Below are 26,726 nucleotides of genomic sequence, written 5' to 3'. Positions count from 1 at the left end.
AGGTTTCCTGCTACACAGCTGCCATCATGGGATTTCCCTTCATCATTATCCTAGGAAATCCTTTTTCCTTTTCCTGTTTTGGATCTTGTGTCATCCTCACAGTTTTTGGTTTATTCCTTCATTTTGGTGTAGCACATCCTTTCTTAGCTTTCTGAGAAAAGATGCAAGGAAATAAATTTGACAGTTTTACTTCTTAAATAGTTTTTATTTTTATTTTTAAAGATTTTATTTATTTATTTATTTGAGAGAAAGAGCGAGAGAGCACAAACAGGGTGAGAGGGAGAAGCAGGCTCCCCGCAGAGCAGGGAGCCGGATGTGGGGCTCGATCCCAGGACCCTGAGATCATGACCTGAGCTGAAGGCAGATACTCAACCGACTGAGGCACCCAGATACTCAACCAACTGAGGCACCCCTCTTAGTTTTTTTTTTTTTTTTAAGATTTTATTTGTCAGAGAGAGAGAGAGATACAGAGCCACAAGCAGGGGGAGCGGCAGGCATAAGGAGACGCAGACTCCCACGGAGCAGGGAGCCCGATGTGGGACTCGATCTCAGGACCCTGGTATCACGACCTGAGCCGAAGGCAGACGCTTAACTGACTGAACCACCCAGGCATCCCTCTTAAATAGTTTTTAATCTGATCTCACATTTACTTTATAGTTTGTCCAGATGTAGAATTATAGTTTGCTAATTGTTTCCTCTCAAAAATTTAAAAGGCTTTTCTCTACTGTTGTTGAGAAATTCAACTGCTGCTCTGATTCTATGTCCTTTCTATCTGACTTTTCCTCTCTCTTCTTTCATTTTCTCCAGTGCTCTCAAATTGCATTAGAATGTGTCTTAGAATGGATAAAGGAGATATCATTCTCACACACACACACACACACACACACACACACACGCACACACAGAGGACTATTACACAACTATAAAAAGGATGAGACCTGCCATTTGTGGAAACATGGATGGACCTTGAGGGTGTTATGCTTAGTGAAATAAGTCAGACAGAAAGACAAACATATGACTTCACTTATATGTGGAATCTAAAAAACAAAACAAATGTCAAACAAATAAAAAGCAGAAACAGACCCATAAATACAGAGAACCAACTTATAGCTTCCAGAGGGGAGGGGTGTAGTGGGGTGAGTGGTGAAGGGGAGTGGGAGACACAGGCTTCCAGTTATGGAGTGAGTAAGTCATGGAATAAAAGGCACAGCATAGGGAATAGAGTTGATGAGATTGTAACAGTGTTGTGTAACAGATGGGAGCTACACTTGTGCTGAGCATGGCATAACATATAGTTGAATCACTATGTTGTTCACTTGAAACTAATGTGACATTGTATGGCAACTATACTCAAATTAAAAAATTTTTTTAAAATGATGTGTCTTAGGGAGAATATGTTTGAACTCATTGTCTGGTACTCAGTGGGTCCTTTAGAGTCCACACTATTTCTTTTTCCTTTCCTTTCCTTTTTCCTTTCTTTTCCTTTCTTCTTTCTTTTTCTTTTTTAAACATTTTCTTTTTAGTTTTGCCTTTTTCTTTGCCTACTGGGAAACTTACTCAGCTATGTCTTCTAAACTTAATGCAAAATTTTAATTTTGGATTATTTAACTTAATTTTTAATTTTGAAGAGTTTTCCTATGTTCTCTGGTTAATTTTTTTCTTTTTCTAAAGAACATTCTCTTCTCTATGGCATCTTTCTGAAACTATTAATTCTGTTTTTTTTCTGAAGTATTGTTCCTTATGCCTTGTCTCTGTTTTCTCCCCACTTTTTTTTTTTTTAGTGATAGAGATTTTACTGAAGAGTTCATTTATATTTGAGGGTCAGCACTGATTGGAAGCTCTATTCATGCAGTAGGAGTGAAGCTTCTTCTTTCCTTCCTTCCTTCTCTCTCTCCTCCTCCTTCTTCCTCTTCCACTTCTTTTTCTTCTCCCTTTTCTCATTTTTTGAATAACTTAGTATCAAGAAGTCTTCTTTGAGGCCAAGTTTCTCTGGGGAACAGTCCTCTGGTTTCTTGTGAGTAATATGCCTGGGAGACAGCATTTAGGAGTTAAGAAAGGTAATGAGGTGAGGGTCTCATCCACTGTTCAAACCACAGACTTTAACTTAATTCCTTTTTAGAATGGGTTTTTTTTTTTTTAAGATTTTTATTTATTTATTTGACAGAGAGAGACACAGTGAGAGAGGGAACACAAGCAGGGGGGGTGGGAGAGGGAGAAGCAGGCTCCCCGCCAAGCAGGGAGCCCGACACGGGGCTTGATCCCAGGACCCTAGGATCATGACCTGAGCCGAAAGCAGACGCTTAATGACTGAGCCACCCAGGCACCCCCCTTTTTAGAGTGTTTTATTTTTGCCTTTTGCTATGTCTGGTGTTTCTAAGTTCATAAGCTTTCTAGTCCAGTTTCTTTTCAGAATAAATCCTTCTTTTCTTGCACGTACTGGGGAGAGAGGGCTTTCTGGTTTTGTGGTGTGTAGGGAAGAGTTTATAGCCGATAGTGCTGTTTGTGTCACTACTCCCAGCCCCACCTTGGAAAGCGCGTAGTAGCCCCAAGAGCTGCATCGCTCTGCCTTTCTTTAGTGTGAATAGCTTTACATTGACATAGCTCTCTGCAGACAGCCCTAAACTTTGAGCATCCCTTTCACTAAGTCAGCTGCCAAGTCTCCATTAACTTTCCAGTGTTCAAAAATTGGAGGCCATTTCTCCTCTTTATCCTTATAGTAGTATACATTTTTAAATTCATTTCCTATCATTTTAGTCAAGTTTGGGAAAGGAGATGGAAATGCATGCATCTATCTGATTTACTACATTTAATCAAAATTGCTAGGATTTTTCCAGTCTAGTAGGAGAAGATAAATCTTCCTTACATTTATGTTTTATTGATTAAATCAGTGACTGAGTACATAAATTAGATATAGCTTGTGGGAATAGTTAACAAACTTCTTTTTGAAAATTACTATATGCTGCCTTTTTTTTTTTTTTCCTATTTAGGAAAGTTTATTGAACATTACTGCATTACACTTACTGAAAGAAAAATTTAATTGTCCCTGAAGGTACCCAGTCATTTTGCATGATCTATACCCTAATTTTTTTTGTATTAAAAATATAGGTTAAATATGAAATTAGTAAAATACAGCATATGAAACTTCATGCTGAGCAAAAACACAAGTCCAAAAAATGTTACTCTCTATCAGTAGAATAGTTTCCACAGTATTTAAGATGTTTCCTACGTACGTCATATTTGAATGCAATTTTTAGAACCATAGTTAAAGATATTTTGCAATTTGTCAACTGCAGGTATCCACATTTTCCTTCCATCACATAATCTGTTCCTTTGATTAAGTTGGCAACATCTGCTGGGATCACAGAATGCAGCAAAAAAAAAGTAGTGGTTATTTCTCAAGATCTGAGAAATCTGTTCCACCTTTAGTATAGTTTCCTGAGATTTCTGCTCCACTGAAGTCAAAACCAGGATTTTCTTTCTGGAATCTCTCTAATGTAAGTTTTCTCTGCATTTGGTCTTACACCCAAGGATCAGTTGCATATTCAGATTCTAGAAGAGAAGTCCAACAATTTGCTGCATCTTTTTTTGTCTTTGTAAGAACAATATGGACCATTTTCTGTCCTCCAAAGTAAGTCCATGCTCTCTCATCAGCTGTTGTAGAATCAAAGAGCTTGCCCTTAATGATCTTGCGACCACCCAGGGCGAGTGCCACATGCTGGCTCTGCAGGCCATACTGGCTGTCTTGGGTGTCCTCGTGGCACCTGAACTTCAGTGAACACCTCCAAGGTCTGGGACCACTGGCCCCATGGCATCCCTCATGGAACCACCCCACTGCTCTCCTCAAACGGGGCCAACATACTCCAGTAGCCTCCCAGCTGCAGCTGCACGGAGTGAGGTTATACCGCTTTATTGTAGGGTAATAGACTCTGTAGGTTTTGATAGGTATCAAGTGATTTGACTAAGTTAAATATATATTAAATATATTTATTATTTTCTTTCTTATATGTGAACAAATTATATTTTGAAATACCATTTTAAAATCTTCAAAACAGATTTCTTTTCAATTTACTTCAGAGAGCTTCCCTCCATAATTACCTTACATTTGCATTTTGCTCAGTTATATTTTGTATTCTAAATCCTTGCCATGGATAATCTTATAGCCACCATATAAGTGAGCTGATTTCATATGTTCAAAAACATATACTGAGTGCATATCAGGCATTGGGCTACATGCTGGGGAAACAGGAAGGCACCTTTCCTGCCCTCATGGAATTTTCTAATCTAATTGGAGAAGAAAGACAATTAAAACAAGAATTACGTGAAGTGTGCTTAGACTACAGTAGTAAATAACAGAGTGTTCTTAGTGCACACACAAAATTACCTGGCCTAGAGGAAGTGACATTATTCTCAGAGTAATGGAAAGCTTAGTAGAGCTTTATAGATAATTCTGTATATAAGAGTGCTATGTATAGAATGGATTGCATCAGGGCAAGCCTGCAGAGGAACAAGACTAGATGTTTGGCTTTTATTATCCAGAAAAGTGAAGATGATGGTTGGGAATAGCATAAAGATTTTCAGAGAGAATTGACATACTGACAACAGGGTAGATAAGGGAATGAGGAAAAAAAGAAAATCAAAGACATTAAAGAGTTCATATTTAATTTTTTGAAATCATCTGGCAGTCAATTCTAGAGAATGATCCAAATTGAGAGATTAAAAGATATGTGTGACATGGTTTCTATTACTTTAAATTTATGCATTTAGATCTTTTCACCCTAGGAGAAAATTACTAAAGTAATGTGCATTCCAGAGACTAACTTCTAAAACTAACTCTTATTTACTTAATATTTAGTATAGGCAAGTGAATCATATTAGCATATTAGCACAGTAAATATGATTAAAAACTTTAATTCTTTAGTGAAAAGCCTGTTTTGGATTAATGTGTGGTATTTAAAGATGATTTAAAAATTTTTAGAAAACAAAGATTTTGGTGATTAGGGGAGCACAGTACATACCTATGGGTGGCTATTACTTTTGAGAGTTTCAGATTAATGAGAGATATTCAGTGTCATAAAGAATAAATAGACCACGGATCTCTTAATTCTGACTCAAGAACTTTGCCTTATCCTTATTATTATGCCGATCACAAATAGTCTTATATCCTTTGTAGTATGTTCTTTGTCCTTCAGGCTTTTAACTATTAGGATTCATTTACTTTTTCTCTACCTTGTTTCAGCCTTGCCTTACAAGGCATAGAAACAATTGAGACAAGTTACGAAGTTCAATGACATTGAAAAGGAAATATGAAAAAATCAGGAACAATGAAAAAAAGGGCAGAAAAACATGATAAGTCATACATAAGAATATAAATATGCATAATATTTAATTCTGCAGTTAAAATTAGTCTGGATTTTAGCTGTGAAACTTCTAGAGTCTTTGAATAGAGGAAAACATGATCTATTAAAAGATATTCATGATTTTTTTAAAAAAATCACATAGGAGAGGGTTTATTGGAATACTGTGACCTGAAAAAATTATTTCCATGGATTAAAATAAAAGAACAATATAATGGACTGTGTCCTCAACAACCTTCTGTTTATACCATCTTCTAATATATCAATGTTATAATGCTAAAGTTAAGTTTACTATGAATCCACTCTATTCATATTCTTCATTTCACAGCCTGGCTGGAACCATGGGTGATGTTTAGAAAAGTTAGATTTGTGTTTTCCAAAGTATATTCAATAGAACACTCATTTTATAGGATAATAATAGGTGTTATGTGAATAAAGAGTTCCATGGTCATTGGGAATTGCTAGGATAAACAAAAAACTAAACACAATTTTTTTACAGGTGTATTCTTTAGCACTTTTAGCATGCATCATTGTTACTATCCAGGAAGAGTTTTTTTTTTTTTTAAGATTTTATTTATTTATTTGAGAGAGAGAGAATGAGAGAGAGCACATGAGAGGGGGGAGGGTCAGAGGGAGAAGCAGACTCCCTGCTGAGCAGGGAGCCCGATATGGGACTCAATCCAGGGACTCCAGAATCATGACCTGAGCCGGAAGCAGTCGCTTAACCAACTGAGCCACCCAGGCACCCAGGAAGAGTTTTAATATAGTATTTACAAACATTTTTTTTAAAAAGATTTATTTATTTATTTTAGGAGTGGGGGAGGGGCAGAGGGAGAGAATCTCCAAGCAGGCTCCCTACTGAGCACAGAGCCTGATGCAGTGGGGCTTGATCTTAGGACCATGTGACCAGGACCTGAGCCAAAACCAAGAGTCGGACACTCAACTGACTGAGCCACTGAGGCACCCCTACAAATATTTTTTAACCTCTAAGCCATTTTGATGACATCATCTAGTCAGAATAATTTTTGAGGGATATTGCTTAGAAAATAATTTTCCAGAAGAATAAAGGGAATACATAGTCTTTAGCTAGCCCTGCATGAAAAATAAAGAAGTTTTTTAAGACACTGAACAGTGGAGTTTAATTTTGCATTTCTATGGGGCAGGTGTTCTCTCTTGCTGATGAAAGGCAGGTCCAGATGCTTTGTCAACCAATACCTGACTGTGGGGTTGGCATGCCCTAATAAAAACAATCTACAATATGTACCAGAATCATAGACGATGGTTCAAACTTTGCTCTGAAGTGAGCCTGTGTATTTCCTTCAGTCAGGGTCAGATTTTCCTTATTTGGACACAGGACATATAGTTTGGTGTCATTGCAGAGAGTAACAATAGTTTTAAAGTGAATAATTCAAAGTAATGACACCAGTCACCTATTGTGTCCATTAAAAAATAAAATCCAGTAAGGTACTATTGAATGATTCATTTTTAGCAGTATAACTTTCTTATGGCCTTCTAAGATTGATTAAAAAAATACATCTTGGGGAAACTAAGTTTATCTGTTACATAGAATGGTTAGAAGTAAGTCAAATATTAGATGACCTCCACTAAAAATGATTGAATTTTAGAGAAGTTGCCTTTAATCTTTCCGATAGAGAACAGGTAATTTTGGGGAGCCTGGGTGGCTCAATTGTTAAGCGTCTGCCTTCGGCGCAGGTCATGATCCCAGGGTCCTGGGATTGAGCCCCGCATCGGGCTCCCTGCTCAGTGGGAAGCCTGCTTCTCCCTCTCCCACTCCCCCTGCTTGTGTTCCCTCTTTCGCTATGTCTCTGTCAAAAAAAATAACTAAAATCTTTAAAAAATAAAGAAAATAGGTAATTTTGGTTTTTTTCTCCTATTGAAGTTCTGGCAATAAAATTCTAAGAGTGCAGAGGCTGCATTTTAGATTAAAGAACAGTAGTAAGTCAACTTCCTTTCGCAAGCAAAGATATTTGCATTCACTTGAATAGAGTATGACAAAATTATTTCTAATAATAGATGCTTTTCTCAGTTTGCTGCATTTAAGTGAGTACTTGGAGATAACAAAACCTGATGTGTTAGGTTGCTGGCTGTATGATTTACTAATTACATAATAAAGCTTTAGCTGTTTTTCAGTTATAATTGAATTTACCATGCATAATCTATGCTGAAATGAAGAGCACTATTAAATGATAATATTGGACTAAATCATCTCCTTAGGTTGGTCATTAAAAATTCTGGAATTCCTATGCTAACATAATATAGCCTTCAAGCTTGGATTTTGAGTTCCTCTTTGCTCAAGGGTTTCATAACTGTCTCCTTAACTACTTAGGTTCTTTTAACTATGAAGAACTTAAATTTGTTATTTATAAATAAAATTTGAAATGACTTTACATGTTCAGCAACTGTCCTAAAACTAAATACAGTAACATAACAAAGGGGCTCCTGGATGGCTCAGGCAGTTAAGCATCTGACTCTTGATTTCGGCTCAGGTCATGATCTCAGGGTTGTGCTGCTGGACATGGAGCCTGCTTAAGATTCTCTCTCCCTCTTTCCCTCCCCCATGTTCTCTCTCTCTAAAAAAAAAAAAGGTAGTAAGATTTCTGGATTCTTCACTTAATATTCTGTAGAACTCTAGAAATCTTTGTTTAGCACATTAATTCTGACATTTTTACTATTAAGAATAAGTTTTGCAATACATTAACTTGTTACAAAGTAAGTATGAAAGAAAGATTTACTGGTGCTTGAACAAAAAATGTAGCCTTGGTTTGGCATTCTCAGATGTTGAAAAATAATAATTTTTTTGAAAAGAGAGTGAACATTCATGTGAAGTTCCATTTATCTTGAGACTCTTTGTGCCTACTGTGACTGAGAGATCATTTCCAGCTTAACTAACTTTCTTTGAGGTGTCAAATAAAAATGAAGAAAGAGAAATCTAGGAAAACCCAGATTTATTTGTTTTTTTTAATAGTTTTTAAAAATTAAAAAAGAAAAAAACTGTTATGCATCGAATACTTTCTGAAAGTTATCTTCTATTGTGTGGAAAACATTTGGATATGTATAATTTATTGAAGCCCTACTATACCTAGAATTGGAAAGTTATGGAAAGAGACATGAATGATTTGGAATCCTAAACAAAAATTAATTTTAATAAAAGAAAAGTTGTTTTGTTGATAAAACTGAAGTACTTAAAAGGAATTCTCCTAAAACCATAGAGGAAACAGACCCTTTGCAAGAAGGAATATAGAAAAGCAAGCAAAATGGAAGATGAAAAAGGCACTTTTAAATATACATTTCGTGGTTAAGATTTATTTTAAATTTATATTGCACATTCCCTCAAAGACTTTAATCTACAACCCAGTAAACCATTACAAGTATCTCAATAACAAGGAAGATAGCTCATTCTATTACCTACATTCACAAGGGAAGAAAATTTGCACCATAGAAAGAGTATCTTTTTGTTACATAGAATAAGCAAGGACAGGACAGAGAGCTGCCTGACTTGAGTTCTCTCTATATCTCATTTGTTTAGTTTATTTACTTTGTGGGTTTCCCACATAATTAGATTATAAATAGTTGCATTTTAGTAATGAATTTGAATATATGTATATTTAAAAGGCTAGTCCTCAAGATTTTTTTAAAAAAGATTTTATTTATTTGTGACAGAGAGCGAGAGCGCTCGAGAGAGCATAAGCAGGGGTGGAGGATAGGGGCAGAGGAAGTGGGAGAAGCAGACACACCGCTGAGCAGGGAGCCCAACTCAGGGCTCCATCCCAGGTCCCTAGGATCATAACCTGAGCCGAAGGCAGATGCTTAACTGACTGAACTACCCAGGCACCCTTAGTCCTCAAGATTTAAAGGCAAAACATCTTTGAAGGTCCATGAAATATGTTTTTATTCCTTGGGAATGAACTGAGATCTAAAACTGAAAGAAATGACCCTAATTACAGCATTACGTTCAGATTTCATTATAAAGCCAACCTAGATTGCGTCAGAACCTTGGACAAGTCATGGGAACTGCTGCAGAGGAGAATCCCAAACTTTATTTTAAGGGAGGGGAAGAAGTGTTGAGGGGGGAAAGCTCCTATAACCGTGAGAAGGGGGTTGCTTCTGCTGTGATCCCTGGTAACATTTGAACTAAAAGAAACATCTTATCAGATTGGATAGTTTTCATTTGTTTTTCTTTTTAATCTTTTCTTTTTATTTACAGTGGATGGAACTGAGGTTCAACACTCTGGCAAAATGCCCACACTGCAAAAAAATGTAAGTTTCTCTACCATTGGAAATGCTACTGGAGGTGCTTGAGAACAATTTAGAGAGCAGAATTCTCACTTTGGGAGATTTTGATTTGAAGACATACTGTGGGATGAATACATGTTTAATGTGTTTATGCTTTCTAAAACTTAAAAAAAAGGTATCTTTAAACTGATTACTATATTCCATTTTGAAATGAAAATGATTGAGCTTGATTATCACTCTCCAAAGGGAAATCAATTTCTAAGAAGAAATTACTATTACCAGTAGCCTGGTGAGGATTTACAAATGTCCTAAAAGGCTATAATCTATTGCAAATAATCTAAAATTTATATTTAAAAAATGGGCTGTAATCTAGGAGAAAAACCACGTTTGGAGGTTTATAATTAGATAGATGTTAGCTTTTTTCATGCCCCGTCTAGTGAGATTATTCTCTGATAGCAAAGTTTATATAATTATTTACCTACATTAACTATTCAATATACTTTTCTCTTTTCTTAAATAGTGTACCTAAGGAAATTAACAAAAGGCAATATAAAAATGAGAAAAAAATAGAAGATATTTTGGTTAAAGATATTTTATGGCAGCTCCCCAGATCACCCCAGGATTCTGTGATTTTCTAAGAGGATTAATAGGAATTAGTATATATTTGTACTCATAGCTATGATTTATTATACAAAGCAAAATCAGCAAAAGAAAAAGGCGCATGGGACAAAGTCTGGAGGACATCAGGTGCAAGTTTCCAAGAGTCCTCTCCTATAGAGTCACACAGGAAGGGCTTAATTCCTCCAGCAGGGAATTGTTACAACCCAGGTGAATATTATCTACTGGAGAAGCTCATTAGAGATTGTGTCCAAGGTTATTATTGGAGCTGGTCACATAGGCACCTATTGCATAGCACATACCGAATTTCTAAACTCTCAGAAGGAAAGCAGGTATTCAGCATAAATCATATTGTTTGCACAAACAGTTTGGGCACAGTGAGCCACTCTTATCAGGTAGGGAATTGTGGGAACATTTTAGAAATTTAGGTTCACAGATGCCAACCAGGGGTCAATCCTGAAAGCAGACCTTTCTACGTATAGCTATCTCAGGCCTGCTATATATTAACTCTTCCTGCACAGTATTTATTTTGATAAAATTTTAATTGAGAGATTATTGTTCTCCACTTATATGTGTGAATTGTAACTTAAGCTAAGGAAATTAAACTGCAGTGTTTTGACAGTTCAACTTTTGAAACTGAAAATATGAGTTCATAGTTTAATTGGTGTGATCCCTAGTACGATAAACACCTTATCTATTTTGAGGAAATCCTAAGAACGATTTCTAGGAGAAAAGAATTGAAAAGTACCTGAATAGAGTGTATATGTAACAAAATCTCTCCATTTATTTCTGCTAGATCTAATTCCAACTGAATCTAGCCCTGTAAGAATAACTTCTTCACAGGATATTTCTGGCTTCAGAGGAACAGACATTTCCTTTTTTAAAAATTTATTTGTGAAATTAATCAACTGATTTCTTTGTTGAATTCAGTAGAAGTCTATATGGAGAAGCAAAGTGGATAACCCCAAATAATATACAGAAAAATATATACTTGAGAGACACTCCCCCACACAAGTATGTGAATATGTGTGTGAATGATAAATACTTCTGTGTGTTATCTATATTTTCACAAAAATGAAAAAAATTAAATGGCAAATATCTTCACTAAGAACATTAAATTGGATTAAAAATTCTATGGAAGGGGCGTCTGTGTGGCTCAGTCCATTAAGCATCCCTTAGTTTCAGCTCAGGTCATGATCTCATGGGTTATGAGATTGAATACCGTGTGGGGCTCCGCGCTCAGCATGAGTCAGCTTGGGATTCTCTGCCTCTCCCTCTGCCCCATCCTCTGTGTGCATGCACATGCTAGCCTAGCATGCGTGCGTTCTCTCCCTCTCTAGAAAAAATAAAATCTTAAAAAAAATTAAAATAAGTAAATAAGAATTCTATGGAAAATAAAAAGCAGAAACTTCCTGTGATTAGTAGATTGTTTCATAGCACAGTGATGGTTACTTTATATACAGAGATATATTAGCTATAATCCTTCCAGCAATCCTGGAATGCAGGAATTATGATCCTCATTTCACAGATGAGGAACTGTTAGAGAGGTTAAGGATTTTGCTTACGTGATTTTGCTTGGGTCATTGTTTTAGAACAGTGGCGATATTTTACTACTAATAAAGAAGCGTTGAATGTCTCGATAGTCTATAATTGGTTAAAATATCACAAGACAGTGTATTAATGTTAAGAAGAATTTATATCAATTACTTAAGGAACAACTTGCATAGAAAGGCACATGGAATAAGTCTGCTTAAAATCATTCTTAAAGGAACATTTATGGAATTGGAATCACATGCTAAACATGGGAGGACTCAGGGCATCTGTTACTTATTTGAGTAAAGATACTGTTATCACATGAACACTCATGGCTTGTATCTACATTTGTTTTCCTTTTGAATGTTCTTCTTCATAACAAAATGATGAGTCATCTGTTGAGATAAGATTCTAAGGAATCTTCTTTTTTTTTTTTAATTTTCTTAATAGATTTATTTATTTATTTGAGAGAGTGAGAGTGAGCAAGCACAGGGGGAGGGGCAGTGGGAGGGGAAGAGAGAATCCTAAGCAGACTTTGCACTGTGCACGGAGCCTGAAGTGGAGCTTGATCCCATGACCCTGAGATCATGAGCTGAAACCAAGAGTCAGATGCTTAACCCTGTGCCACCCCAGGAATTTTATTTCTTTAAACACAAGTATAAAATAACCTAAAACTATGTTTAAGTTACAGGGGTTACTAAGTCATTACTATGAAACATCACAAAACGTGTGCAGGAAAGCTTCCTCCAGTGGCTCCAGAGACCAAAGAGCATTTTTTCATACCACTCTTTCTGCCTGGGGCGATTGTAGCTGGAGGTGAGGCTGTTCTTTCAGTTAGTTGGGCAGCTTGTGGCCACTGCAGGACAGGAATGGTAGTCCTAGCATTCGGAGGGGTACTTGGACTATATTATTATAATAGACCTAAGACTGATAAAGATGGCAGTTTAATCCATGATAATTATCATTGTATCACTGACATACTCCTTTGTGGCTCATCTCCTGACATTTTAAACAATAGTGGACTCTTATTTTGCTGTTTAGTGCTTTCTTTTATAATTATGCATGGATTGAGTAAATAGTCCTATGCTAGGTACTGGGTGCTTGAAATAAAAGATGTAACCTTGCCTTCAGGGAACTTATTCTTGTGGCTATAGGGAAGAGAATAGTCAACTATAATAAAGTTTTAAGTCCTTTGAAAGAGGTACACCTTGCATTTTCTGCTTTCAAGAGCCCCTAACCCAGATCAGGGAGGGGAAGGGAACTTGAGAGAAGGCTTCCGGTTGGAGGGTGGTGTATGAAGTAAGTTATTAAAGATGGGTAGGAATGACGTGAAAAAGAGTGCAGGATGGTTCTTTGAGGAGCTACCTGTGCAGAGGTACAGTGGAGTCAAAATGTAGATGTGGTATTAAGGAAACAGAATAGATAGGATTGAATGTGAAGGTATGAGAGAGATTGGGGATAGAGGATGACTTTGTATCTGAGAGGCTATAGAACTATTCACTAAGATAGCATTTAGAAGACCTATGCTGGCAGACAGATGCTAAATTCAATTTGAACATATTAGATATAAAGAGACTCCAGGTTTGCTAGATTGGCTATCTTCATCCCTTGAAATTCATATCCATCCACTTTTCAAACCATCAATCTTGGATCAGTATGGCCACTGCTTCTCCCTTCCTTTACCAAGATAACTGACATCTGAAAAAAAATTCTATATTGGTTATCTCTTTACAAATGTATAGCTTTACACTTCAGTGAAACCCTTGCTTGATACTAAATTTGGAGTGTCCCTGATTAACTCCCTCTCCCGTTTTCCCAAGCAATTATCTCCAGGAATGGTATCTCCCCGTTCCTCTTAAACTCCCACCCCTACTACACTACTCACTCAGCCTCAGCAGATAAGTTGCCTTCCGTCTCCCGATATGATTGAGGCTATCTGTGAACTCCTTCGTCTTGAATTGCCTGCCTATACACTACCTGTATCTATGTGTACTTCATTTTCTCTTCTTAGAGGGAGGCAGGGCTCTCCCTTTCAGTGCTTATCCCTTCATTTGATCATGGCACCGATTCCGTCTGGAGTGAAATGCAATTAGCCATCATCCCCACTAGGTCATTGAATTTGCTTTAACAAAATTCATATCCCAATTGCAAATTCTAATAGGTCTGATCAGTCCTTATCCTGCTTGTTTTCTCTGTAGTAAGTATTTGGTTCTGTTGATCATCCTGTTTTTTTCCTTAAAATTTGTTCTTTTCTTGGTTTCCAGGTACCACTTTCTCCTGCTTTCTTCCCACTCTGAGAACATTCCTTTGCTATTTCCTTTGTTGACTTCCCTTTCTCTTTCAAGTAGTTAAATATTGCTATTCTCCAGGGTTGCAACTTGACCACACTAGATCTTGGTTTTCTCATAGGTTCCTCTGTCATACATGCCATTAAATCTCAACCAAAATGCTACTAAATCACCCCAAGTCTGTCTTTGGAGCTTCAGATATATTCAATCTGTATTCACTATTTTCCCTACAGTTATTTCAACCTGGAGGCATTTGAAACCCAGATATTCAACTTCCTTCCACTCTGCAAACTAAGCTTCCTTGTGTGTTGATGAATATATTATACTAATGAATGTTATCCCATCTACCCAGTCGACCAAGCCAGAAATCTGAATGTATTTTTATTCCCCATGTCCAAATGGAAACAAGTCCTATCAATTCTGTCTCTTGACATTTCCATTCTGTTCTCTTATTCTCACTATTCCTCCTTTAGTTCATACATTTAAGATCCCTCTCCAGGACTGCTGTAATAGCTTTCTAATTTATCTCTTGCACAATGAGGTGCTATTTTCATTGTTATCCTAGGTTTGTCTATATATGGTGGCATGTAGAGTATCCTGAGGAAGGACATATTCTACTTATTGAAATAAATACGCCATATGGAGTATTACAGGCCCATTGCCTAAAATCCAAAATCAAACTCCAAACTTCTTAGCGAGGTTTATACAACCCTCCAGGCTTAGGTATTTGCCTAATCTCTCTAGTGATATCTTTATTGTTTTCTTCCACCTTGACACACAACTCATTATGTGCCATTCTCAACAAATTCTACTTACATAAATATACAATACAGTTTCTTGCTTCTGTCCCTAAATCTCATCCTACTGGGCCTGGGATGACTTGGCTGGTCCCTTTCTCATTCTTGTGTACCTGGAAAACCCCTCCTTAACTTCCCAAATTAGTTCACACAGCCCTTGCTTCTATTACTCTACTACTCACCTACAGAAAACTTCTCTGAAAGAAAGGTTATTCTGCTGCTTGTTTCTTGAACAAAATTCTTACATTTTCCACACCTGAACAATGTCACTGTCATCTGCTAAGATGACTTACTTACTTTCTCATCTATTCACATCTTATCCTGCCCTTAAGCTGCATCTAATAAAACCTTCCCTAGCTACCTCATCTGAAAGTTGTGTTATAAATAACATTGCTTGGCACCATCTTCATTTTTCAGATGTCCTTTATAAGGCCTGTAGTCCATAGGGGAGTACTGTAAAGGGAAAAGTTAATAATTTGAAGAGTGAATAGTTAGGTGTTTGGGAAGTCTTGCATGGATCTTTTTTCCTCTTGGGAGATTTACTGTCCATATTTTGTATATTAGAGGCTTTTGACTTTTACATCCAGTAATATGAAAGACTAGTTAACTATAACAAACATCCTTTTAAATGCATAGTTCAGTTCATATGAAAGTTAAGATACCCAAGGGCCAGAAATGAAGAGGAAAGGACAATCATTGCTGTCATTTCAAATATCCTGAGAGTATTTGCTGATACTGGCGATCCAGGCCCTTGGGTTTCAATGTTCAGATGAATGAGAGGAAGGCCTTGGCCTTGCAGAAGGTGGAGAATAGGACTACCATCCCCTTACCCTCAGAAAAAGTCCTTAAGGCTGTTCTTCATGAAAAGAGTGTGTGGGAAAAAAATCCACCAGAAAAGGAATATTATAAAGTAGAGATTTTATAAGAACAGTGAGTTTGAGCCTTATATTTTACCTCATTTATATGGTCTAGGAAAAGCCAGTCTCTGAAATAAATTTAAAGTGGTTTAGGGTTTGTATCATTCTAGGGAGCCTGGCAAAGGAAATGAAAATTCTCTGTGGATGAAGCCACCCCTAAACCATTCTTATGGATTTCTTATATTAAGAACTGCCAAAATAAATTCTCAACAAAAACTACCAACCACTTGAGGAAACAAGGTACTATAATAAACAGAATCAGCACTAGAAACAAACAGTGTAATTAGATTCCCAAGGACTTCAGATATAATTATTAGATACAGAATATGTTATAGCCATGTATAAAATGTTTTAAAAAATAGAAATGAGAAAACAGATAAAAGTTTGAGAGATTCTTGACTCTGGGAAACAAACTGAGGGTTGTGGAAGGGGAGGTCAGTGGGGGGATGGGGCAAATGGGTGAGGGACATTAAAGAGGGGTCGTGATGTGATGAGCGCTGGGTGTTATACGCAACTGATGAATTACTGAACACTACATCTGAAACTAATGATGTACTATATGTTGGCTAATTGAATTTAAATTTAAAAAAATGACCAAGCACTCACAAGAAACTGTACACAAATTTTCATAGCAACCTTATTCTTAATAGACCCAAACTGGAAACAACCCAGATGTCCTTCCATGGGTGAATGGTTAAACAAACTATGGTACTTCCATACCTTGAAATACTCAGCAATGAAAGGAATGAGATATTGACAGCTGCAATAGTTTGGATGAATGTATGCTGAGTGAAAAAAAAAACAGTCCCATGAGGTTGCCTACAGTAGGATTCCATTTATGTAACATTTTGAAATGGTGAAATTTTAGAAATGGAGAACAGATTAGTGACAAGGTGGTGGGTGCAGAGGGTAGGCAGGTGGGAGGGACGTAGGTGTGATTACAAAGGATCCTTGTAGTGTTGGAACTGTTCTGTATCTTGACTGTGGCGATGGATACTTAAACCTACATATATGATAAGATTGTGTAGAATTAAATACACACATACACAAATGAGTGTAAGTAAAGCAGGAAATCTGACTATCAGTGGATTGTATCAGTGCCAATATCCTGGTTATAATACTATAACTGGTAGTTTGCCAGATGTTGTTACCATTGGAGAAATTGCATAAAAAAATTTTGAGATCTCTCTATTATTTCTTAAACTGCTTATGAATCTACAATTGTCTCAGAATAAAACATTTACTTAACAAAAACAACAACCAGGTAGATTTTAAAAGAAACAATAAAACTTACAAAACTTACAATGCAATGGACAGGTAAAGCAACAGATGAAGCTGAAAACTGAAGTTGTGGATTAGAAGAGAGAGGTAAGTAAATTACCCAGAATCCATCAGGGACACACAGGTGAGAGTAATGTTAAGACAAATATATATGAGGGCATCTGAAATATATCTGATCTAGAAGGCAAAAACAAAGAATGAGATGGGGCATTTTGAAGAGCTAATCCCTAAAGATTTTCAGATCTATGAAAGACACGAACCCTTAGATTTGAAAAGAACAGTGAAATCCATCCAAAATAAGCAAATGCATTATAGTGAAATTGCAGAAAACTTAAGATAAAGAGAGGATACTAAAAGCAGAGAGAGAAAAGACAGATTTTTTTCTAAAGATTATTTTTTTTTTAAGTAATTTGTAGACTCAATGTGGGGCTCAAATTCAAGACCCAGAGATCAAGAGTCACATGCTCCACCTACTGAGCCAGCCAGGCTCCCCAAGACAGATTTTTACTGTAAAAAAAGGATAACAGTTCTGTCAACAAACATCTCAACAGCAACAATGGAACCCAAAAAATAAATTTTAAAAGTACTTAAAAGTATTAAGAGAAATTAACTGTCAAACTGGTATTATAGACCAATCTAAGCCATAGTAGAATAATGAAGGCAAAATAAAGGTATTTTCAAATGCAGACCAATGAACACAAACAACAACAAATCCAGAACATTTACCATCTTGATACCTTCACCAAAGAAACTACTAAAAGATAAACTTAGGGAAAATAGAAAAATATCCCAGAAGAAATTTCTACAAGGCAAGAATAAAAGGTAAACTTGTAACTTGTAAACAGTCATCAGGAACATTGTATAAAATAGCAAAAACAACAGTAATGATAATATTAATGCTAATGAATTGGAGAAATAAAAATACAACAATTGAAATATTGGAGAACAAGAACATATAAGATGGGGCAGAATATTTGAAGTTAAAGCTTTCTAAGATTCCTGTTTTTGTTAGGAGGGAAGATTTACTAAATGATTTTAATTTTTAAATGTTATGTATGTTAAATTTTACACATGACTGCTAAAATAGTAAAAATAAATTGTAAACTTTCTAAATAGTAGGTAGAAAATGAAATAAAAGAATCATAGTTAATCCACAAGAAGTCTAGAAAAAAGGGTGGAGAATCATAGAAAATACAGAAACCACAGAAAGCCAAAATAAGAGAGCAGAAATAATCCATATATATATCAGCTGTCACAATATATGTAATTAGACAGAATCTGTCAGCAAGGCTTGCCAGAAATTATCAGACTAGACGGAAGTCTGTCTTTGTGCAGTTTGAAGAAGAAACTCATGAAATACGAGAGCATAGGATGCAAGTAAAAAAGGGAAAAAGGATCAAATCACAAAACCTTCACCAAAGGAAAGATATACCATGCAAACTCTAACCAACATAAAAATAATAATATTAGTATTAGTTAAAAGAGCAGATTGCTCTCTTCTTCCTTGTACCAGAACTTTCAGAGTCTGACTGGTCACCCAGCTAACCACATTTTCTAGCCTCTCTTGAAGAAGGTTGTAGTCATGTGTTTAAGTTAAGGCAAAACTTTTCTTAATTCTCTCTCCCCTCTTCCATTTGGGCTGGAAAAGGCATCTGCCACAGGAGACTTGTCACCCATGCTGTCTGACAATAGCAGTTAATCACAGAACAGAGCGGTCTACCAACCCTAAACTGTACATTTACCTTTGAATTCTTATATGCAAGAGAAATGAACTTTTTAAAAAATTTTATTTATTTATTTGACAGAGAGAGCACAAGCACGGGGAACAGCAGACAGGCAGGGGGAGAAGCAGGCTTCCCGCGAAGCAGGAGCCCAACGTGGGGCTCGATCTCAGAACCCTGGGATCATGACCTGAGCTGAAGGCAGACTCTTAATCGACAGAGCCACCCAGGCGTCCTATGAAATAAACTTTTTAAGCTACTGTGTTCTGGATGTCTCTATTATAGCATTTTAGCAGGTACCTTAAGTATCTCATATGCTTTAGGGTAAAAAGAATTATTATTATGGTCACCTCATCAAAAACAAATTCTGGGGGTGCCTCGCTGGCTCAGGTGGTAGAGCATGTGACCTCAGGGTCATGAGTTCAAGGCCTACACTGGGCATGGAGCTTACTTTAAAATAAATAAATAAATAAATTAATTAATTAATTAAAAGAAAAAACAAAAAACCCCACATAAATTCTGGATTTGTGTGCACCACATAATATGACTTCAAAATAAGTAAAATAAAAATTGATAATTATAAGGACTGTGCTCTTGTAGATCAAGACATAAATATGAAAAGGTAAATTCTAATACTTTTAGAAGATTTTAAAAATATTTTTAAGAGAGGTAGGAAAGAATTTCCTACACAAGGCAGAAGAAAGCACAAACCTGAAAGGAAAATATTGATAATTTTTACCCTATTGGAATTACCTTACATTACATTGATTTCATGAATAAAAACTCGTTATCAGAAGATGTTATTTAAAATGAATTTTGAAAACCACAGGCTAGAATCCTCAGCAACAGTAGCATCTTTGTGCCAAATCAGAGCTGAAACTACCATCACGATTTCACCCCACTGTTTGCAAGATCCCTAGTGGGTGTGGTTTAAAAATTTTTAATAACCAAGAATTTGCTCAGTTATTGGCACACTCTGTGAACCATGGTTTTGAGACAATCTATGAACTCACTAAAATGTGTATCATATGCATGAGCTTTGTAAAGGGTCAGGAGCCGAATACCTCTATCACGATGTTACTAGCACCCTCTGCTGGACTGACATCCACCTGCATGCCCCCAGCCAGTGGCTGGATAAAGTTCTTACTCAGATGGGTTCACCTCACAATCCTATATCTTAAACCGCCTCAGGCTTCTGCCTCTTGAAAACTATTGAGCCTTGCATGTACTTGAAGGATGGATGAGTCAGACATGATTGAGAACTGACAAAAGAGCCTTGATAATGCTTCACCTTTGTGACCAACTCTTAGATTCAAAAATTAAAAAAAAACAACAACAAAAAACCCTTGGTAACATTGTCAGTATCAAGAACCTGTTTACGATGTTACATTCTATTGTAAAATCAGCTAAACTGCATACTTTCAGCAGGACTTTTGGTGTATAGAGAAGAAGGGATGGCCAAGCCAGGCACAAATTATCTATTCGAAAAATGGTCTTAAGAGATTCTTTCGTGTTTGGCATTTTAAGGTCATCGTTTGGCAGAAGTTTAGCATTAATAATCTTTCTAAAATGTGCTTTTATCAGGTTTAGAACCTATGTTGAATCTTCTTTTCATGGGTTTTCATAATATTTTAAAACTATTTGTTTAGTAATGGTTTTTGTTTGCTTTTTAAGTAAAGGTTAATCTTGATAAAAAAACAAACCCACAGACTAAAAGAAGATATAAACAGAATAGATAGCTTCCTGGAATAGTATGCAGATTGTGTAAATATCATCTGTGAGTCAGTGAGCTAAAGGCAGCCCAAAACAAAGGAATAATAATATGAACAAGCAATTAATAGAGAAAAGAAAACCAGGAGTCAACTAGCATTGGAAAAGATGCTCAATCTTGCTAGAAATCACGTTAAAACCACAGGGAGGGACGCCTGGGTGGCTCAGTCCGTTAAGCGTCTGCCTTCGGCTCAGGTCATGATCCTAGAGTCCTGGGATCAAGTCTCTGACTGCCGCTCCCCCTGCTTCTGCTCTCTCTCGGACAAATTAATAAATAAAATCTTAAAAAAAAAAAACAAAACCACGGTGAAATACCATTCACACGGATGAAATTGTCAAGCATGAAAACAATACCAAGTGTTGAAGTGTTGATGTGGGTGGAACATTGGAAGCTCTCATATAAAGATGGTGAGGATATAAATTTAGCATTTATTAAAGTTGAAGATATGTCTACAGTACAACCCAGCTATTCTGTTCCTAGGAATATATTTGAGAAATTCCTGCATATGTACATAGGAAACATAAAGGAGTGTTCAAAGCAACTTTGTTATAATAGCCAAAAATTAAGGTAAAAAAACCCTTGACTGTCCATTAACAGGGAGAATGAGTAAACTGGTACTTTCATACAACAGAAGATAGTTGTGAAAATGAATGAATTAGATCTCCACATAGGAGTATGGAAGAGTCTCATATAGAGTATTAAGCAAACAAAAAAGGGCAAATCACAGAGGCATAGTTTAGCACATACACATAAGAGGTTGAGCACATGCAAAACAGTACTGCATATTGCATGCAGATACTATGAGATTTCTTTTTTTATGCGGGGCTCGATCCCAGGACCCTGGGATCATGACCTGAGCTGAAGGCAGATGCTTAACGACTGAGCCACCCAGGCGCCCCGATACTACGAGATTTCTTAATCTAGGGAGTAGGTGCTTGTTGCTCATTACTTTATCCCTGTGATAATATGGCAGTTGAGTTGTAGAGTAACAGTAAGTTATTCCTTTTCTGGGAAGACTTCCCAGAGGTAGTGATTGTGTAAGCTGGATGGTGAAAAATGAACCTGGGTTTTCTAAGGAGAATTCATGCATTGAAATTAATGTACTAAAGTGGATTCTTTGGTTCACAGAAAAGCTGCTCCAATATTCACTTAGGACCTTTTGAGTTATTTAATACGTAATTCTAAAAAACTGAGTTGGCTTGTAATCCATGGCAGATTAGATTGCCGAGGCATATACACAGGTAAATGAGAAATGACAGCCAGCTGTGAGGTATAAAGGCAGGGAAAACCACCAAATGCCTGCATAAGAATTAAAACTAAAAGTAGTTTAAGACTAACTCTAAAGGCAACGAATCTTATGTGTCCTGGTAACTCCAGATAGCAAGCTGTACACTACATTGATGATGACCCCAGGTTACCCAGATGTTTATGTCTCAGTTCAAGAATTCAGGAATATTTATGATATGTATTTGAAACATGATTCATCAATTTTTTAAAAAAGATTTGGAGTGTAAAGGAAACCATTTTTCTGTTATGCAAAATTAACCTCTTTGGAATAGCACATTTCTAAAGTATGCCTAGTAAGTAATGCATTTCTATATTCCACTTATTCAGCATACATTCCTGGAGCAATTACTGTGTGCTAGCCGTGATGTTGACACTGGCCATACAAAAGCAAATCAGATCCTTCATTATCTCATTCGCTAATACAGTGCCTCCTATATGATGTGTTTATGTATTTAGGCTTAGGAAAAGAAGAAAGTGCTAATCTGGCTGTGTGATCTCTGCTGTACTCATACTGTTTTGAAAATTACAAAAATTAAAAGTGTAAATAACTAAAAACTATTGGATTTAAAACTTCAGTTGAGAAGGGTGGTAACAATATATGCTTTTATGAATTTCACATAGGCTTCTTGCAATATGTATTAAAAGATTTTGAAATCTCTTTAATTATGTAATCCTAATTCTAAAAATTTGTCTTGAGAAAACAAAGAAAACTAAGCAGAATGCTTTTAAATGATGTTTACCTGGCATTATTTGTAGTAATGAAAACTCTAAGCATCCAGTTAGTAGGGAATTGGTTAAATTATGTTATATTCATCCATCAGAATTCCAATTAGAGAATATTTAATGACCTAGAAAAATGCTTATACTATGTTGGCGAATTACAAAAAAAACCCCCAAAACAAAACAAAAAACCGGCTGAAGGCAGAGATGCCAAAACACTAAGCGACTATTTATGGTAGTGGGATTATAGGTAATTTTCTTTCTCCTTTTTATTCCTTACTCTATTTTCCAAATTTTCTACAGTAAACATATACTAACTGTTATAACTGCAAAAAATCAAGCGCTATTTATAAGATAGCACATATTTTCCATACTAGAATATATTTTTTGAAATGTATTTGTATCTTGGAAGATCATTATTGACCACAGTGGTTCTTTTGTGGATACTGTCAATAACCAAGACTTGAACTTTGGTTAAAGCCACTATAATATAATTTACCATTTATGATTATATTAACTCATTAAAAATGGCATTTTTAGGCATGTTCTTGTCTCTCAAATTAAAGAAATAAACGGGAGCACATGTCACTAGAGCCCATAGAGAAGTACTCACAGAGATGAGAAGGAGAAGCTGCAGGTAAATAATGCTCTCTTTTGCTCATGACTTTGCAGTTCCTCAGTGGGTAGTGCACTTCCACGAAGACGCTGCTGTGCGTATATCACCATTGGAATGATATGTATTTTCATTGGAGTTGGATTAACTGTGAGTATTACTCTACTCACTGTTAGAATTCTTTCTTCTCAACTTTTATCAGTAGTAAATGATGAGGCCTGGGACAACCTTCAGGGACCCTCAAAGAGCCTGCCTCCCTGGCATCCCAGTCCCAGAAGCTTCTGAAGGACTGTGGGCAATCTGAAGCCCAATCCACGGACCTGTTTTTAATGGAGCTTGACCATCCTGTGAGATGGTGTTTTGGGACTCCTCTAAAGGTCCTTGACATTGGGGGCTTTACCACCATTTAACAAAAGCCCATTGTTTTTATTTAGTGCCATACCAAAGCAAAAGCAATAGTCAGTCAGCTCTGGAGGTCTGAAAAACCGTTCTCTTTATGCAAGTTAAGCACAGATTTATCACCATTATGGGGATGGCTTATTTTTAGAGGAGACTGAAGCTAAGTAGTTGGCACTGGGGAGTATTCTCTCCCAGGAGAAGGAGGAGTTACTGATCTATTTTGCTCCCATTGACTTCCCATTCTCCTTTGTCCAACCTGGTCCCATATTATTAGAAACACCCATCTTGTATCATACAACACTAAGGAGTTTAGATTACAGATTTAATTACTTATAGAAATAACATGTTCAAATGGGCTTTTTTGTTTATTTCATAAAAATTATAGTTAATATAACTAGCGGTATTATCCTACTAAATTTTACTCTGCTAGTGATAGTCAACAAATTCATCAACTCATATTTCATAGGAATATTGTGGCCTCAGGGATATATTTTATAAAAATCACACGTAAAACAACACAAGCTTTTTAAGCAAATATTTGCTTGAAGTTTTTAATCTTTTGTTGTTATATTGCTTTTTATTTTAGGTTGGCACCCAAGATTTTGCAAGGCGATTTCATGCAACCTATGTTTCTTGGGCAATTGCTTATCTCTTAGGTTTGATCTGCCTTATCCGAGCTTGTTATTGGGGAGCCATAAGAGTGAGTTACCCAGAACACAGTTTTGCATAAGCTTGCTTATAATTCAGTGCTGCTGGTGAGAGTATCTAGCAGTTCTTGATAAGCTACTCTGGACATCTTTGAATCATTCATCCTAATGGATTCCATTCTGGTTTCTGTATTAAGTTTCAAGACTTTGGGAGTATTTTATGAACAAATGCTCATTGCACTACATTATATGCAAATAGTTTGTTTTGCTGCTAGGTTTTCAGGCTCCGAATAATAAAACTGTGTCTTCATGTTCTTTTACATCTCTTAAAGATATTTTTGGATTTGTCACCAAACATTACATATAACATCACCCTTCCATTATTTTTAAGTCAGTTATTCCATTACTTGCTGATCTGTGAGTATTCCCAAGGAGTGTTTATAAATGTTTCTACAATAGCTTCACATTTGTACTCACATTTTAATTAAACGGTATCAAAATTGCTTGCTTTAAAATCTAAGCAATATGCATTTTGCTTGAACTGCTTACTGTAACTTTAACCTAAGATCATAGTGACCTTATTCAGGAAAAAAAAATTGAGTGTACCTTCAAAGACTTGACATTCTTGTCAGATAAAAACCATTTCTAGATACTGTATGCTTGTTTTTTGTTGTTTGTAGAAAGATACAATATTTTGGTAGTAATTTAAAATACAAGAATGAAATATTTATTTGTCCACAGTTGGAGATAATGTTGGATAAGTGTTTTTTCTCAAAGATCACAGGACTTTTGTCTTTCATTTTTGTCTGCTTTTTTATTTACTAATTATAAAAGTTCTAGTCTAGATTTATGAAATTTAATGTTAATCAGCTGTATGTTTTCCTTTATAGATCTTGGAGGAAGTATTTCACATAACATGTTTTATAATACTTAACCATTTAAACAAAGATATATTTACACTGGGTTGCCCCCCTTTGCATTAGATCACGGTAAATTTTTCTTATTGGGCCAATTATGGACTACTTATATGAGAAGAGAGCCTATGACATTTTACACTAGCTAAAATGTTGAGATTAGAGGTATTTACTCTTACCATTCTTCTCAAATATAGCTGGTCTGATAGTTACCCAATTTATTCAAGAAAGTAGATCAAAGACAAAAAGCAACATAGTTTTCTAAGAATTCACTAGGATTTAAGGAATCAGCTCTTGCACTGCCCGTCTTTGCAGTTTTGAAAAAGAAATTGCTTAATTGAGAAATAATGTTCTAAAGCCTTTAATGTAGTAGAATTAAGATAAAGAGATAATATGAGTAAATTAATTGGCTATTCCAGAGATAAGAGTAATAATTTAAATTATTTATGTTCCTGACTAGTATAAAAATGTACTCATCAGAGAATTTGGAGCAAAATACTTGTAAACTTCAAAGAGTAAATGATAAATGTCTAAATGCAGTAGCTCAGGATTATATGTACCTTAGAAAATACACTAATAAAGATTATTGTTCAAAACTACCTTGTTATATTCCATTTTTTAAAAATAAGATCGTGTTTCCAAAATTGCCTTGAGTTATTCCTCTAAAGGAGTTTTCATGTTTAAGAACATATATAATGTTTCTTTATATAATATTCACTTATGTTTTTTCTAGTATTTTCATGGTTTCATTTTAAAAGTACAGATTTTAAATCTCTTTGTAATACTTTTGATGTAAGGTATGAAATAAGAATCTAATTTATTTCTTAATGGTTAGCTATTTGTAACAGCATTATATATCGAATAATCCAGTCTTTTCCCACTAATTTGAAATCCCACATTAAATTATATGCTGCATGATCATTTTCCTTTTGGACTATAATTCCATGATAGCAGGAACTTTGGTGGTCTTGCTCACTGCTTTATCTTCAGCATTTAGAACAGTACCTAGTGCATTTGTGTTCAATAGATATTTGTTGCATGAATGAATAAATGATTGAATGAATTGGTATGTTGAATTCTCATCCCTTGGATTTGGCCTTTATATTTTGTTACAGAACGTATGGGTGAATATTTATATAATCTTTTGTTAAGGAAAAACTTCCTAAGTAAAACCCCAAAGCAGAAATCATACAAAAGGATTGATAGATTGTATGATAAAAAGAAAAAAAAAACTTCTGTGTGAAAAAAATCATGAGCAAAGCCAAAAGATAAACTGTATTTCCAAAATAGTAGAGAGAATTAATCTTTTTAATACGGGAAGGAACTAAAGGCATGAAAAATCAATTCATGAAAGAAGAAATACAATAAGTAAAAACATGAACTTCTTTTCAATTTACTAATAATCAAAGAATATAAGTTAAAACAGAGATACTATTTTTTTACCCAGCATATTAACAAAGAATGAAAAAGAGTGATTAATCCCTGTAATGCTGAAGATAAGAGAAAGCACACACAAAAACACAGTCTTTGACATAGTAATTCTGTTTCTAGGAATTTATCCTAAAGGTGTTCTGGATAAAAGAACAAATATATTTGTACAATGATGTTTATC

The 26,726-nt window shown here is 35.8% G+C and overlaps 1 protein-coding gene and 1 pseudogene across 1 annotated transcript in view; one reads left to right on the top strand and one right to left on the bottom strand.

Annotated features, from left to right (window-relative positions):
* PIP4P2 (phosphatidylinositol-4,5-bisphosphate 4-phosphatase 2) overlaps positions 1-26,177 on the top strand; it is a 57,178-nt gene extending 31,001 nt beyond the window's left edge. Inside the window, exons 5-7 of the mRNA XM_006742782.3 lie at positions 9,580-9,632; positions 23,214-23,304; positions 24,140-26,177. Of these exons, the coding sequence (XP_006742845.1) occupies positions 9,580-9,632; positions 23,214-23,304; positions 24,140-24,283 (288 nt within the window). The 3' untranslated portion in view covers positions 24,284-26,177. The remainder of the gene's footprint in view (positions 1-9,579; positions 9,633-23,213; positions 23,305-24,139) is intronic.
* On the bottom strand, positions 3,346-3,857 carry LOC102739914 (nudC domain-containing protein 2 pseudogene; annotated as a pseudogene).
* Positions 26,178-26,726: the final 549 nt, after the last annotated feature.

The sequence above is a fragment of the Leptonychotes weddellii genome, chromosome 4, assembly GCF_054177405.1.
Source record: "Leptonychotes weddellii isolate Sample4059 chromosome 4, ASM5417740v2, whole genome shotgun sequence".
NCBI classification, from domain to species: Eukaryota; Metazoa; Chordata; class Mammalia; order Carnivora; family Phocidae; genus Leptonychotes; species Leptonychotes weddellii.
Note: the sequence above shows the minus strand (reverse complement) of the source record. Positions and strands in the feature narration are given on the sequence as shown.